The sequence below is a fragment of the Thamnophis elegans genome, chromosome 6 (assembly GCF_009769535.1).
Source record: "Thamnophis elegans isolate rThaEle1 chromosome 6, rThaEle1.pri, whole genome shotgun sequence".
Classification (NCBI taxonomy): Eukaryota; Metazoa; Chordata; class Lepidosauria; order Squamata; family Colubridae; genus Thamnophis; species Thamnophis elegans.
Genome location: NC_045546.1, coordinates 78,226,615 through 78,238,898, shown reverse-complemented (window position 1 = coordinate 78,238,898; position 12,284 = coordinate 78,226,615). Strand labels below are relative to the sequence as shown.

General features: G+C 41.1%; 1 protein-coding gene across 1 annotated transcript in view; it reads left to right on the top strand.

Moving 5' to 3' along the window:
* GABBR2 (gamma-aminobutyric acid type B receptor subunit 2) overlaps positions 1-12,284 on the top strand; it is a 426,007-nt gene that overhangs the window by 403,697 nt on the left and 10,026 nt on the right. The window contains 3 exon segments of the mRNA XM_032220456.1: positions 4,841-4,951; positions 8,095-8,319; positions 9,173-9,355. Of these exon segments, the coding sequence (XP_032076347.1) occupies positions 4,841-4,951; positions 8,095-8,319; positions 9,173-9,355 (519 nt within the window).

Below are 12,284 nucleotides of genomic sequence, written 5' to 3'. Positions count from 1 at the left end.
TGTCATATCACCATTTACCATTACCTTTGCCGATTGGTTATTATATATCATTTTAATCATATTTATAACTATTAAAACTTTGAAATGCACAATCCAAAAAAGAAAGAAAAGCCTGGAAACAATCATGTTCTTGAATGTGGATGGATATTCCTGCATTCCGCTAACCTAAACCAGATGGCACACTGTGCTGCCTTTGTTCACACTTGCAGTTAATCTGGATTTGATGTAGTAACATGTTTGGATGGGAGACAACGCGATGATTGTAAGCGAAAGTGGAAAACTGAAAAGTATCATGTGAAAAAAGCAATGACAGATCATTTACAATACATAACACACCCAAGAAACCTGCATAGTTACTTGATGATGTGCATGTCTCAGCATATTTGTAGAAAACTGAAAAATAGGAATTTTAATAGTCGAATGTAAATCCATTCTCATGTTGTGCTGCTGAAAACAAATCATCTTCAAGGTGCTGGTTTAATCTATAAAGCCCCACATGACATAGGGCCTGTTAGCAATAGCAATAGCAATAGCAGTTAGACTTATATACTGCTTCATAGGGCTTTCAGCCCTCTCTAAGCGGTTTACAGAGTCAGCATATTGCCCCCACAGTCTGGGTCCTCATTTTACCCACCTCGGAAAGATGGAAGGCTGATTCAACTTTGAGCCGGTGAGATTTGAACCGCCAAACTGCAGACAGCAGTCAGCTGAAGTGGTTGCAGTACTGCACTCTAACCACTGTGCCACTTCGGCCCTGTTTACTTTAGCGATCACTCATCTTCCTCGGCATCAGCTTGACCAGTTCAACTCAACAGAAATGATGAATTCCAGGTTCTTTCAACCAAGCAGCTCCACCTTTCGGGAACTCAGAAGCATTTCTTCTCTGGCAAAGCGCCTACTCTATGGAAAGAGGGTCTTTTAAGAGCTGGGTAGCTCCCACATTGATGGCATTCTGGAGGACCTCAAAGACTGACTGTTCTCTCAGGCATTGGGCTAGAAGGGTTTGAACCCTTGTGAGCAAATGATATGTTTGTTTGTTTTTACCACTTCTGGCATCTTGTTGACAAATGGGGCTGCCCCTGAAAAGTGTTCAGAGACTACAACTGGTCCAGAATGCAGCCACGTGAGTGATATCGGGTGTACCTAGATACACCCATGTTACACCCATCCTCCGCGAGCTGCACTGGCTCCCTATCGGTCTCCGAACGCACTTCAAGGTGCTGGTTATCACCTTTAAAGCCCTACATTGCCTAGGACCCGGATATCTGTGAGACCGTCTTCTGCCACATACCTCCCTACGGCCGATAAGATCTCACAGGATGGGCCTTCTCCAGGTGCCATCGACCTGACAATGCCGGCTGGCGACTCCTCGGGGAAGGGCCTTCTCTGTAGCTGCTCCGACCCTATGGAACGACCTACCCCCAGAGATCCGGATCCTTCCCACTCTCTCTGCCTTCCGAAAAGCTACTAAAACCTGGCTATTCCAGCAGGCCTGGGGCTGTTGACCCATGAATGAGGTCCAGCCCCACCTAGATCGAGTGCATGATGTGTTTCTTTTTTAATCTGTTTCTCTTCCCTATTTTTAAATTTTTATCTTTTTAAAGTTGTATGCTGTAAGCCTCCCGGAGTCCTTCGGGATTGGGTGGCATAGAAATTCATTAAATTTCAATTTCAAATGCTTTTTGTACACTGGTAGTGCTCAACATAGAACCATAATGGAACCTGCCCATTACAATCACATGCAGTGATGGTCGTTAAGAAAGGCCACTTGCTCTCCCCGATGCAGTTGTAAAACAGAACATGGGATACCTCAGGGATAGGAGAGACCCAGGAGACCTAGTGTAGACGGAGGCCTGCCTGCGGTAGGCTTCCTAAATCCTCCATTTCCCCCTGAGACACCTTGTGTTCTGGTTCTCACTCTTTGTGATCTCCACAGCTTTCTCACTCCCCCATTGGTTCCCACAGGCCTTTCCTTCCCACTAGATCTCTGGAGGTCTGTTTCTCCCCACTGCGTCCCTACAGGCCTTTCCCCCACAACACCAAATTCCCATAAGGCTTACACCTCCTTCCCACCCTCATCACTGATCAAGCACTTGACTTTTGAAGATCTCTGGAGTTCTGGACCACATTGAGGAAGGAGGTCAAGCAACTCTCTCCCTCAGCATACCTGGGCTGCCATGGCAGGAATCCTGAAGGTTGGAATAGTCTACCCTCCTTCCTCAATGTGAGGTCTGGATCTTGGAGATCTTCAAAAGGTAGCTGTATGATGAGGGTAGGAGAGGAAGCCCAAACCTGCATGGACTCAGTGTGTGGGGGAAAGCAGGTTCAAGATTTGAGAGAGATGGGTGGAGGAACCCCTGCAGCATCTCTACAATTGGTCAGAAGGGAAATGAGTGTTAAGGGTTCTGCAATGACCATAACTTTGAAATGGGGTCATAAGTACTGGGGGGGGGGGGTGTCTGTTTAAATTCAACTGATTGCAGATTGAGGTCTACCTGTATTTGTGGTTTATTTTCATGCGGTGAGCCATCCATTTGGAGTTGGGTATCATTCATATTGAATAAATAAATAAATCTTTGCTTTTATGGTCAGAAATAATGTTAAATTTCAAAAAAAGCCACAGCCAAACTTAATTTATTGAAATAAAGTTTTACTTCAAAAAAAGCTGCAGCCTGGCTTAATTCCCATTCATTTAGATTGATCTGTTCTAAGTGTGGCCTTATCAAAATCAATCCATAGCCTTTTAGCTGGACATTAATGGTAGGTAACACAAGCACAATGCAGAAAAGTATTGATGGTGTGCAACATGCAAGCTGCTAATGATTTTTAATACGAAATGCGGTGTTTGTCCGTTAAAATTGACCAGATACACATTTAAGATCAAGACAAGGATTTGTTTTATTCCAGCTACCTCTGCAGGTACATAGAATATTGTTGCTTGTAAAAATAAAAATAAAAAAGCCAAAATCAAATGGCAAAAGTAATTGGAGGTTATTAAGCTTTTTTTTATATCCAATGTGTACTTCGTTAATTTAATACTATAGTAATATGTGTCTGTGTACTACATGCATGCATGCATACATAAATATAATATAATATAATATAATATAATATAATATAATATAATATAATATAATAATACTGTAAGAGCAAGGCAACTGGCTGTTGCCTTATTTGTTTAAATAACATCTCTGTCCTTACTATACTTGAGAGACCGCCTTCTGCCGATTACCTCCCTCCGACCGATTAGATCGCACAGACTGGGCCTCCTCCAAATTCCATCTGCCAGTCAATGTCGACTGGCGACTACACGGAGGAGAGCCTTTTCTGTTGCAGCTCCGACCCTGTGGAACGACCTCCCCGTCGAGATCCGTACCCTCACCACCATCCAGACCTTCCGCACAGCCCTTAAGACCTGGCTCTCCCATCAGGCCTGGGGATAGGTTTCCAATTTACCCGCCCGAATGTTGACTGTTGAATGCAAGTTGTGTTTTATTATTTTATTCTATTCACATATTGTTTGTCTTTTGGTATTGCACCCCCCTCCCTGTGATTGTAAGCCGCCCTGAGTCCCCTCAGGGAAAAGGGCGGCCTATAAATCCTAATAAAATGTCTAAAAAAATGTCTAAAAATGTCTAAATGTCTATAGTAATATGTGTGTGTACTTCATACATACATGCATACATTAATATAATATAATATAATATAATATAATATAATATAATATAATATAATAATATAATATAATCAGGGGTGGGTTTCAACCGGTTCGCGGCGGTCCCTGCAAACTGGTTGCTTGCCAAACCCGGAAGTAAGTAACTTCCGGGAACGGCGAAGGGCGCGCCCGCCCGCCCACGGTCCTTACCCGGTTTTGACGAGTTCTGCGCTTCCACGCATGCGCAGGACGCATACAGCACCTGCGCGATCGTCCAGGAGCAGCTGGAGCGTCGCGCAGACGCTAGTACGCATGCGTACTATATAATATAATATTATAATAATATAATATAATATAATATAATATAATATAATATAATATAATATAATATAATATAATATAATATAATAATATAGTAAGAGCAAGGCAACTGGCTCTTGTCTTATTTGTTTAAATAACATCTTTGTCTTCACAACCATGTTCTCTACAGTTTCTTTAATCTGTAGTATGAAATCTTTCCATAGGAATACAATACAATCCCAGAGCTATGTATCTCAGAGGTAAATAAAAACATCCACATTCTTGGTCCTCAGCCATCAGCTCCCGTTCTCTGCTTCCTAGACTGATGCTCTCATTTCTAATTTTTTTTTTCTTTTCTTCAACACTTTAGAAGAAGTTTTCATCATTTCCTTTGTAGGTGATTCTTGCTGGAATTTGCATACATTTTTGTGGACAAACTGTCTGTTTTTGTAATATTGAATGAATGAAGACCCATGGCCAAGCAAACAGATTGGTAGAAATAAAAGTCACATTGTATATATAGCCAGTGTGATGGTTCCTAGCCACCCACCCCAACAATCAGACTACAATCTCTTAGGTGAACCATTTTCTCTCTGTCTCTATCCTCCTGCCCACATGAGTATGAAAAAAGAAAATGACTTCCAATAGAAAAGAATATGTGTAGTTCATCTATATGAAATTGCAATAAAAAATGCCCCAAAATGATCTGACAGGTGTACATTTTTGAATATTGTAGTGAGACAATCTGATAACCTTCTTCTACTTTAATTCCATTTCTTGCAGGATTTTGCTCTTCAGAGTAGCCACGGGTCTTCTTCTTCCCCTATAGGTCTAAAGAAATAAATATCAACAGCCTTTCTTTTATTCTGTTGTATCCCCTTGTAGCCCGACCCTGCCGGACGAGATATTTCCATTCTTCCCATTTTGGAGCATTGTGAAAACACACATATGACTATCTGGCTTGGCATCGTTTATGCCTATAAAGGCCTACTCATGGTAAGTTGAATGGTAAGTGCAGCTCAGAGCTTAGGGTGGTAGTGTAATGTTTAGTATCTTGGCTCAGGAATTCAGGAAACTTTAATTCACAGTTTTGTTTAGCCATAAAACTGACTGGGGTCACTTTATATTCGTCATTGTTGCTCTGCCTAGCTTACCTTTTAGGATGTTTTCTGGATAAAAAGGATGATGGGAGAAAATTGAGTACTTCCCCTGAAAACCCTGAAGGAATGATAGGAGAAAAATATATGAAATAAAAACATATACCGTGGCTTTCTTGTTTGTGCTATACTTTTCTAAACATCTACAGTATATTAGAGAGGTTTATTTCAGTGAAATGTATATATGTTCTAATTATAAGTAAATAGAATATATTTATTATTGATATATTAACACGCTCTTAAAATGAGAGCTAGTTTGGTGTGGACTTAGGGTTCTGACTAGTGGTGGGATTCAGCCGGTTCGCACCTATTCGGGAGAACTGGTTGGTAACTTTCTAAGCAGTTCGGAGAACTGGTTGTTGGAAGAAATCTTTTGTTTTTTTCCCACTTTACAGGGCTAATCCTGTAAGGAAGGCAGGAGGGAAACATTCCGGTGTTGTTTCTAACCTAATTTTTATTGCCCTGCTTACAGAAACTGTCTCTCCAGTTAACCCTTCTTACCATTGTAACAACTAAGGTGAAATGCCCATCGACCTGAGTGACATTGACTTGGCCATGCCCACATGATCACATGACCACTGAGACCCGCCTACCCAGCTGGTCATTAGGGCAGAGAACTGTTTGGTAATTTATTTGAATCTCACCACTGGTTCTGACCCAGTTCCAGTCCTGCCTTGGGCATGAAAACCAGTTGGTGACCTTAGGCCAGTCATTCTCATTCAGCCTAACTCATCTTACAGAGTTGTTGGAGCAAAAGGAAAGAGGTTTGGGGTTGAGGTTTATTGGTTTTGTATGCCGCCCACTCCCGAAGGACTCCAGGTGGCTCACAATAAACAGGGGAGGGAATAAATAAGACAATACAATCAATTTTAAAATCCACAACAGTCACAATTAAGACGGGGCTGGGTGCTTTAACAGCCCCCAGCCTGTCGGAACAGCCAGGACTTAGTAGCTTTACGGAAGGCTGGGAGGGTAGTAAGGGTCCGGATCTCCACGGGGAGCTCGTTCCAGAGGGCCGGAGCAGCAACAGAGAAGGCTCTCCCCCGGGGGGTCGCCAGCCAAGATTGGCTGGCAGATGGAACCCGGAGGAGGCCTAGTCTGTGGGATCTAATAGGTCTTTGGGAGGTAATTGGCAGGAGGCAGTCTCTCAGGTACCCAGGTCCAATGCCATGTAGGGCTTTATAAGTAACAACTAGCACCTTGAAGCGAGTCCGGAGACCAATGGGAAGGGGTATTATGTATGTTTGCTATCTTAAATTATTTTTTAATGAATAATAAAAGTGGGATAAAAAAAGCTAATCAATAAAATGTAGACATGCATTTGAGTTTATCATAAAAACAGAAATCAAAATAAATTATCTTGTGATAGCAGTGAGATTAATTTCAGAAAGCTTCCGTTCCTCCCAAGGCAAAGTTATAAGATTCCAATTTTTTATTCTAATATATTTTTCTTCTGCCTAACAGAGGATGAATTTGGGGGGCAAGTTGAAAGATGGAGAATGTGGTGTGGAGACATGAAAGCTGCATATTAAAAGCTTGACTACTAAGAATATAATGACTTGAGTCAGCACTTTTACATCTAGTATTCTCACTGTCCAATGTAATCATGGGTTTCCTGCCCTTTAAATACAACAAATGAAAGCAAATAGTATTGATTATCTTGTGATTTCAAAATACCTGCACCTTAAAATACAGAACTTGATTTAAAAAAATCAGTAATTGTAGCTTAACATAATTGTACCCAGTCTATTGGAAATACCTTTAATGGCTCCTTAGCAATGAACCTGTTTTTATAATTTAATGTTTCAATTACAGAACTATAAATAATATGTTCATCTCATGCGCTGTTTGTTAGATTTCTATCCTGCCTTTCCTTCAGGAGCTTTGGGTGCACACATAATATTCTCCTCCATTTTTTATTTATTTATTTTATTTATTTATTGGTGTTTGTATGCCGCCCACTCTCGAGAGACTCAGGGCAGCTTACAGATAAAAAGGAAGGGGGGAACATACAAAAAATTAAAAAACAACATTAAAATTCCACAACATTCATAGCTTAGAATGGGGGCTGGATAAATCAACAGCCCCAGGCCTGCCGGAATAGCCAGGTCTTGGTCGCTGTGCAGAAGGCCGGAAGGGTAGTAAGGGTCCGGATCTCAACGGGGAGATCGTTCCATAGGGCCAGAGCAGCTACAGAGAAGGCCCTCCCCCGGGGAGTCGCCAGCCGACATTGACCGGCAGATGGAATTTTTCCCCCTTACCACACAGGATTGTTGAGCTAAAATAAAATAACTGGGTCACTTATTTGTAAACTTGATGGTTGTGAGTATGCTTCAACCTGGGACTCCCAATTCCTAGGCCAACACTTTAACAACTCTTTCTAGCCAATGATCAGCAGAGATAAGGGAATTGCTACTCTATGTTAGCTTCCTTATGTTTCTTGTTTAGGCTGTACTTAGTGCCCTCTGGTAAATAATGTAGTTACTTACTACATATATTTATCATGTATATGAAATATCATATATATAGGAATATGTAAGTAGGCACCATTATGGCAGTAACTCCACCCACCCACCCTTCCTGGTTTGAAATTAAATACCATAAAGTGTTATCAAACCAATGTTAAACTCTTTAAAATCCTACTCATTTGAAAAGAAGAGTTAGTTATCAGATTCATCGGTGGAAATTAAATATACTTGCATTTGTCAAACTAAGGACCTAAAATTTAGTGCAGGAATTACATTGTCTAATGCACAAGAATAGAAACAGTAAAACTGCTTCCTTCTGATCTAGATTTAATATTGCATTTAAAGAGCTGCATTCTATGTGTATAATGGGTATGATCCTTTCTGTTTTACTTGTTTGTTTGGAGGGGGGGGATCTCTTCCTCCCTATTTCAATATATGGATGCAATTTTGTTTTCAAAAAGGAACAATATGTATTTTATTACAATATGCCTTCCTTTTTTTTTCCTGGTTTCAGCTATTTGGCTGTTTTTTAGCTTGGGAGACTCGGAATGTGAGCATTCCTGCTCTGAATGACAGTAAATACATCGGCATGAGTGTTTATAATGTGGGCATCATGTGCATCATTGGAGCCGCGGTTTCCTTTCTTACACGAGACCAGCCCAATGTACAGTTCTGCATTGTGGCACTAGTCATTATATTCTGTAGCACCATTACCCTCTGCTTAGTCTTTGTACCTAAGGTAAGTAACCTGATTGGTAATGAATGGTTTCATTTGCACCTGATTTTGTACAGCAATGAGGTAGCTGTCTCCACCATGAAGTTGCTTTGGAATGAGGAAGAATTATACAAAAGGGAAGACTTGGCTCAACTTGGTGAGAGCCAATAGAATGTTATGGTTAGCCCATCACAGGATGTTTCCTGTCTCGAGTTGTATATATAAAAAGGCTGGAAATCATAATCAAGATGGCCTGTATTAGGTTTGAACGTTATTTCACAATTACCTAGACATAGGAAGGAGAGACTTGTATTAATCTGTGATGGTAAAAATTAAGAATCTAATGGCACCTTTTTCAGTTAAACAAATTTTTATTGAAAGACATACATTTTTTTCTGAGCTGCATCTCACTTCATCAGATGCATAGCAGTGGTGGGATTCAGCCAGTTCGCACCAGTTCGGGGAGAACCGGTTGTTAACTTTCTGAGCAGTTTGGTGAACTGGTTGTTGGAAGGAATCATTAGGGCAGAGAACCGGTTGTTAAATCATTTGAATCCCACCACTGATGCATAGAGTAGATGCACTGAGGAGAAAAGGAATCATAGCAGTGCTGAGGTTACTTGCATGGAAACTCAGTGGTGCAATAAGAATTTTTTGCCAGTTGGGATTATATGTAGCTGAATAATTTTAAGTCATGTACATGTGGAAAATGAGCTGGTTACCGCTGCAAATTATAAACTTGATACTTGAATTACCTATGTGCTCTATAACCTTTGTTGTTACAGTCTGTTAAGGGACAAGAGGGGCAAAGATAACCAATGACTCAATAATTTTCCTGGGAGGAATTTCATTTCTCATTGCTGTTAAAATTTTTCAGTTGATTACTCTGAGAACAAATCCAGATGCTGCCACTCGGAACAGGGGGCTTCAGTTCACCCAAAATCAGAAGAAAGATGATTCAAAAACATCAACATCTGTCACCAGTGTCAACCAAGCCAGCACATCTCGATTGGAAGCACTGCAGTCAGAGAACCACCAGCTTAGAATGAAAATAACAGAGGTATTTAGATTGGCCATGTTTACCTTGTATGTAACCCCCAGCCTCCATACTAGCCATTAGCCTCATAAATGTAGAGAATTTATCCTTTTTTTCCCCCCTAAAATAATTGTCATTTCATTTCTATTTCCTAATACTGCTGTTGCCCTATCAAATGTAGAATGTATTTTTAGCTGTGAACTGATAGTGCTTTCAGCTAGGATTTTTTAAGTCATTATTATTAGAACAGAACAATCATCCATTATTCTGCTGATACTATTTATTGCTAGTATTACTTGCAATTGATTTTCTACACTTCAAGAAGTAAGGCATTTCAAAAATGAAGCCATGCTATTGAACTTTGACTCATTTTTAGTACAATAAAGACAGATTTCACAACCCACCATGCCGAATTTCTAACATCCTAATCAGTGGAGGGATTCAAACAATTTAACAACTGGTTTCTCTGCCCTAATGGCCAGCTGGGTAGGCGGGGCTCAGTGGTCACGTGACTGGGTGGGTGTGGCCAACTCAATGTCATTCCCGTCGATGGGTGCTTTGCCTTAGTTCTTACAATGTAATCAGGGTTAACCGGAGAGACAGTTTCTGTAAGCTGGTCAACAAAGATGAGGCTAGAAACAACACCAGAATGTTTCCTTCCTGCCTTCCTTACAGGATTAGCCCTGTAAAGTGGGGAAAACAAAAGGAGATTTCTTCCAACAACCGGTTCTCCGAACTGCCTGGAAAGTTACCAACCGGTTCTCCCGAATAGGCGCGAACCGGCTGAATCCCACCACTGATCCTAATCCATATGTACTCTAGTGGGACTATTACAATTATTCTTTTTTAAAGCTGTTTAATGGGCAGTGACAAAATCCAACATACTGCTAAAATGACTGTGGCTGTGCTTAAATGAAATGATTAGTGGAATTGCTGAAAATTCTGATTTATCATTCATCTCCATTTGGCTCTTCTCACCAGCACCAAAGACATGCCTAGTCAGAAGGTAATGAGAAAACAAACATCTCCAGTTATCTGCACCTGTCCAATACAGTCCAATAGGGAAGATTGCATTCTGTACCCCACCGATTAAAGAATGTAATTTTGCAGGATCCAGGAAGCACCCCTCTTTCTCTCGCAATTCCTGCTCTCTGGAATAATTCCCCTTCCCCCTGAGATTTCAGGAAACTGTTGAAAGCCTGGAAAACAGGAAGGGGGAAACTTGCTTCAAATCCAATTTTTAGGTCAAGGAGAGTAGAGTAATGGCAGCCGAAACAGATCCTAAGATAGAGAGCTGCTGTTATATATTTTGCTGCCTTTATGCGCCTGCTATCACAAGACCCCTCCCAGGCAATGCCAAATTCTGAAGAGTCGAGGTGACGCAGTGGTTAAATGCAGCACTGCAGGCTACTTCAGCTGACTGCAGTTCTGCAGTTCGACTGTTCAAATCTCACCGGCTCAAGGTTGACTCAGCCTTCCATCCTTCCGAGGTGGGTGAAATGAGGACCCAGACTGTGGGGGCGATATGCTGACTCTGTAAACCGCTTAGAGAGGGCTGAAAGCCCTATGAAGCAGTATATAAGTCTAACTGCTATTGCTATTGCTAGTTCCTGACAGCAAGGATTTGGATTTAATTCCTAGTCCAGAAAATTTCATGGGTATGTGGTTGCCTTTCTCAAAGTGAAGTACTAGAGTGAGTAGTCTTCTTCTGAGCCGTCAGAGCAAAGTTGGGAGGTTGGCCCTTGATCTTTTTCCTTCTCAGTCTGCTTCTTGAGTGAGCTGCCGCTCTACTCTTGCTGGTCCTGAGCATAATGCAAATTCTTGACATACGATAATCACAGTACTTCTTACAGTGGTGGCTTTCAAAAATTGTTCGAACCTACTCTGTGGGCGTGGCCTCCTTTGTGGGAGTGGCTTGCCACCCATGTGACCGGATGGGAGTGGCTTTCCACCATGTGACCAGATATGAAGATGCCGACGACACTTGTCAGAACCACCTTAAATTACCTCACACACAGCACTGGCATGCATAAGAATATGATGTAAACTTGTTTTTTAAAAGGCATCTTTGGTTTGCGTTAAAACAACTTCAACACACGCAATGTTCTGATTGCACCACAAATGCAGTAGTCATCCTCACATTTCACAGAGGCACTGAGTTTTATAAATATGAGCATGATAGTGTAGAATAATCATATTCAAGGACCAGTGGTGGGTTTCAAAAATTTTTGGAACCTCTTCTGTAGGTGTGGCCTGCTTTCTGGGTCCACTGGTGGAACCTCTTCTAACCGGTTCGGTAGATTTGACGAACCGGTTCTACCGAATAGGTGCTAACTGGTAGGAACCCACCTCTGACTTCTTATGATACATTCTAAGATAGCTGGACATAATTAACTTCCCCAAGTATCAGATAAGGAGCATAGTGAGAAGGTATTGGCTTTCCAAAATCCATCTATTGATTTTATGAAAGAATTAGAGATTTTCCGATGTAGAGGTCAGGTTTTCCAAACACTTTGACTATGACCATTATCCATTTTGCAGCCAACTGGTGGTGGGATGGTAAATCTGGGTATATCACTGGAGAGTTGATTATATAGAAAAAGATAAAGGTTCATTTATCCCTCAGCCATTTTAACTCAGTGCAAAAATTCCCATGGGAGAAAAAATAGATGATAGATTATGTACCATCAAGTTGATGTCTAATACTAGCTAGCCAACTCAGAGTATAATACTACCCTTTTCTCCTATAACAAAATGGGAGAGAGGGGAGGAAATGGAATACAGTTTCCTCAAAAATGTTAAAAAGAGCTTCCTTAATTTAAATCCAGCAGAAAAAATAATTCCCAACTGCACTACAATGAGTTTATACACATGTCTCAATGATTCTTACACTAACCAATCTCCATAATGAAATGAGATTTTACTGATTACATTCTCCTGTTCCCCAGTTAAT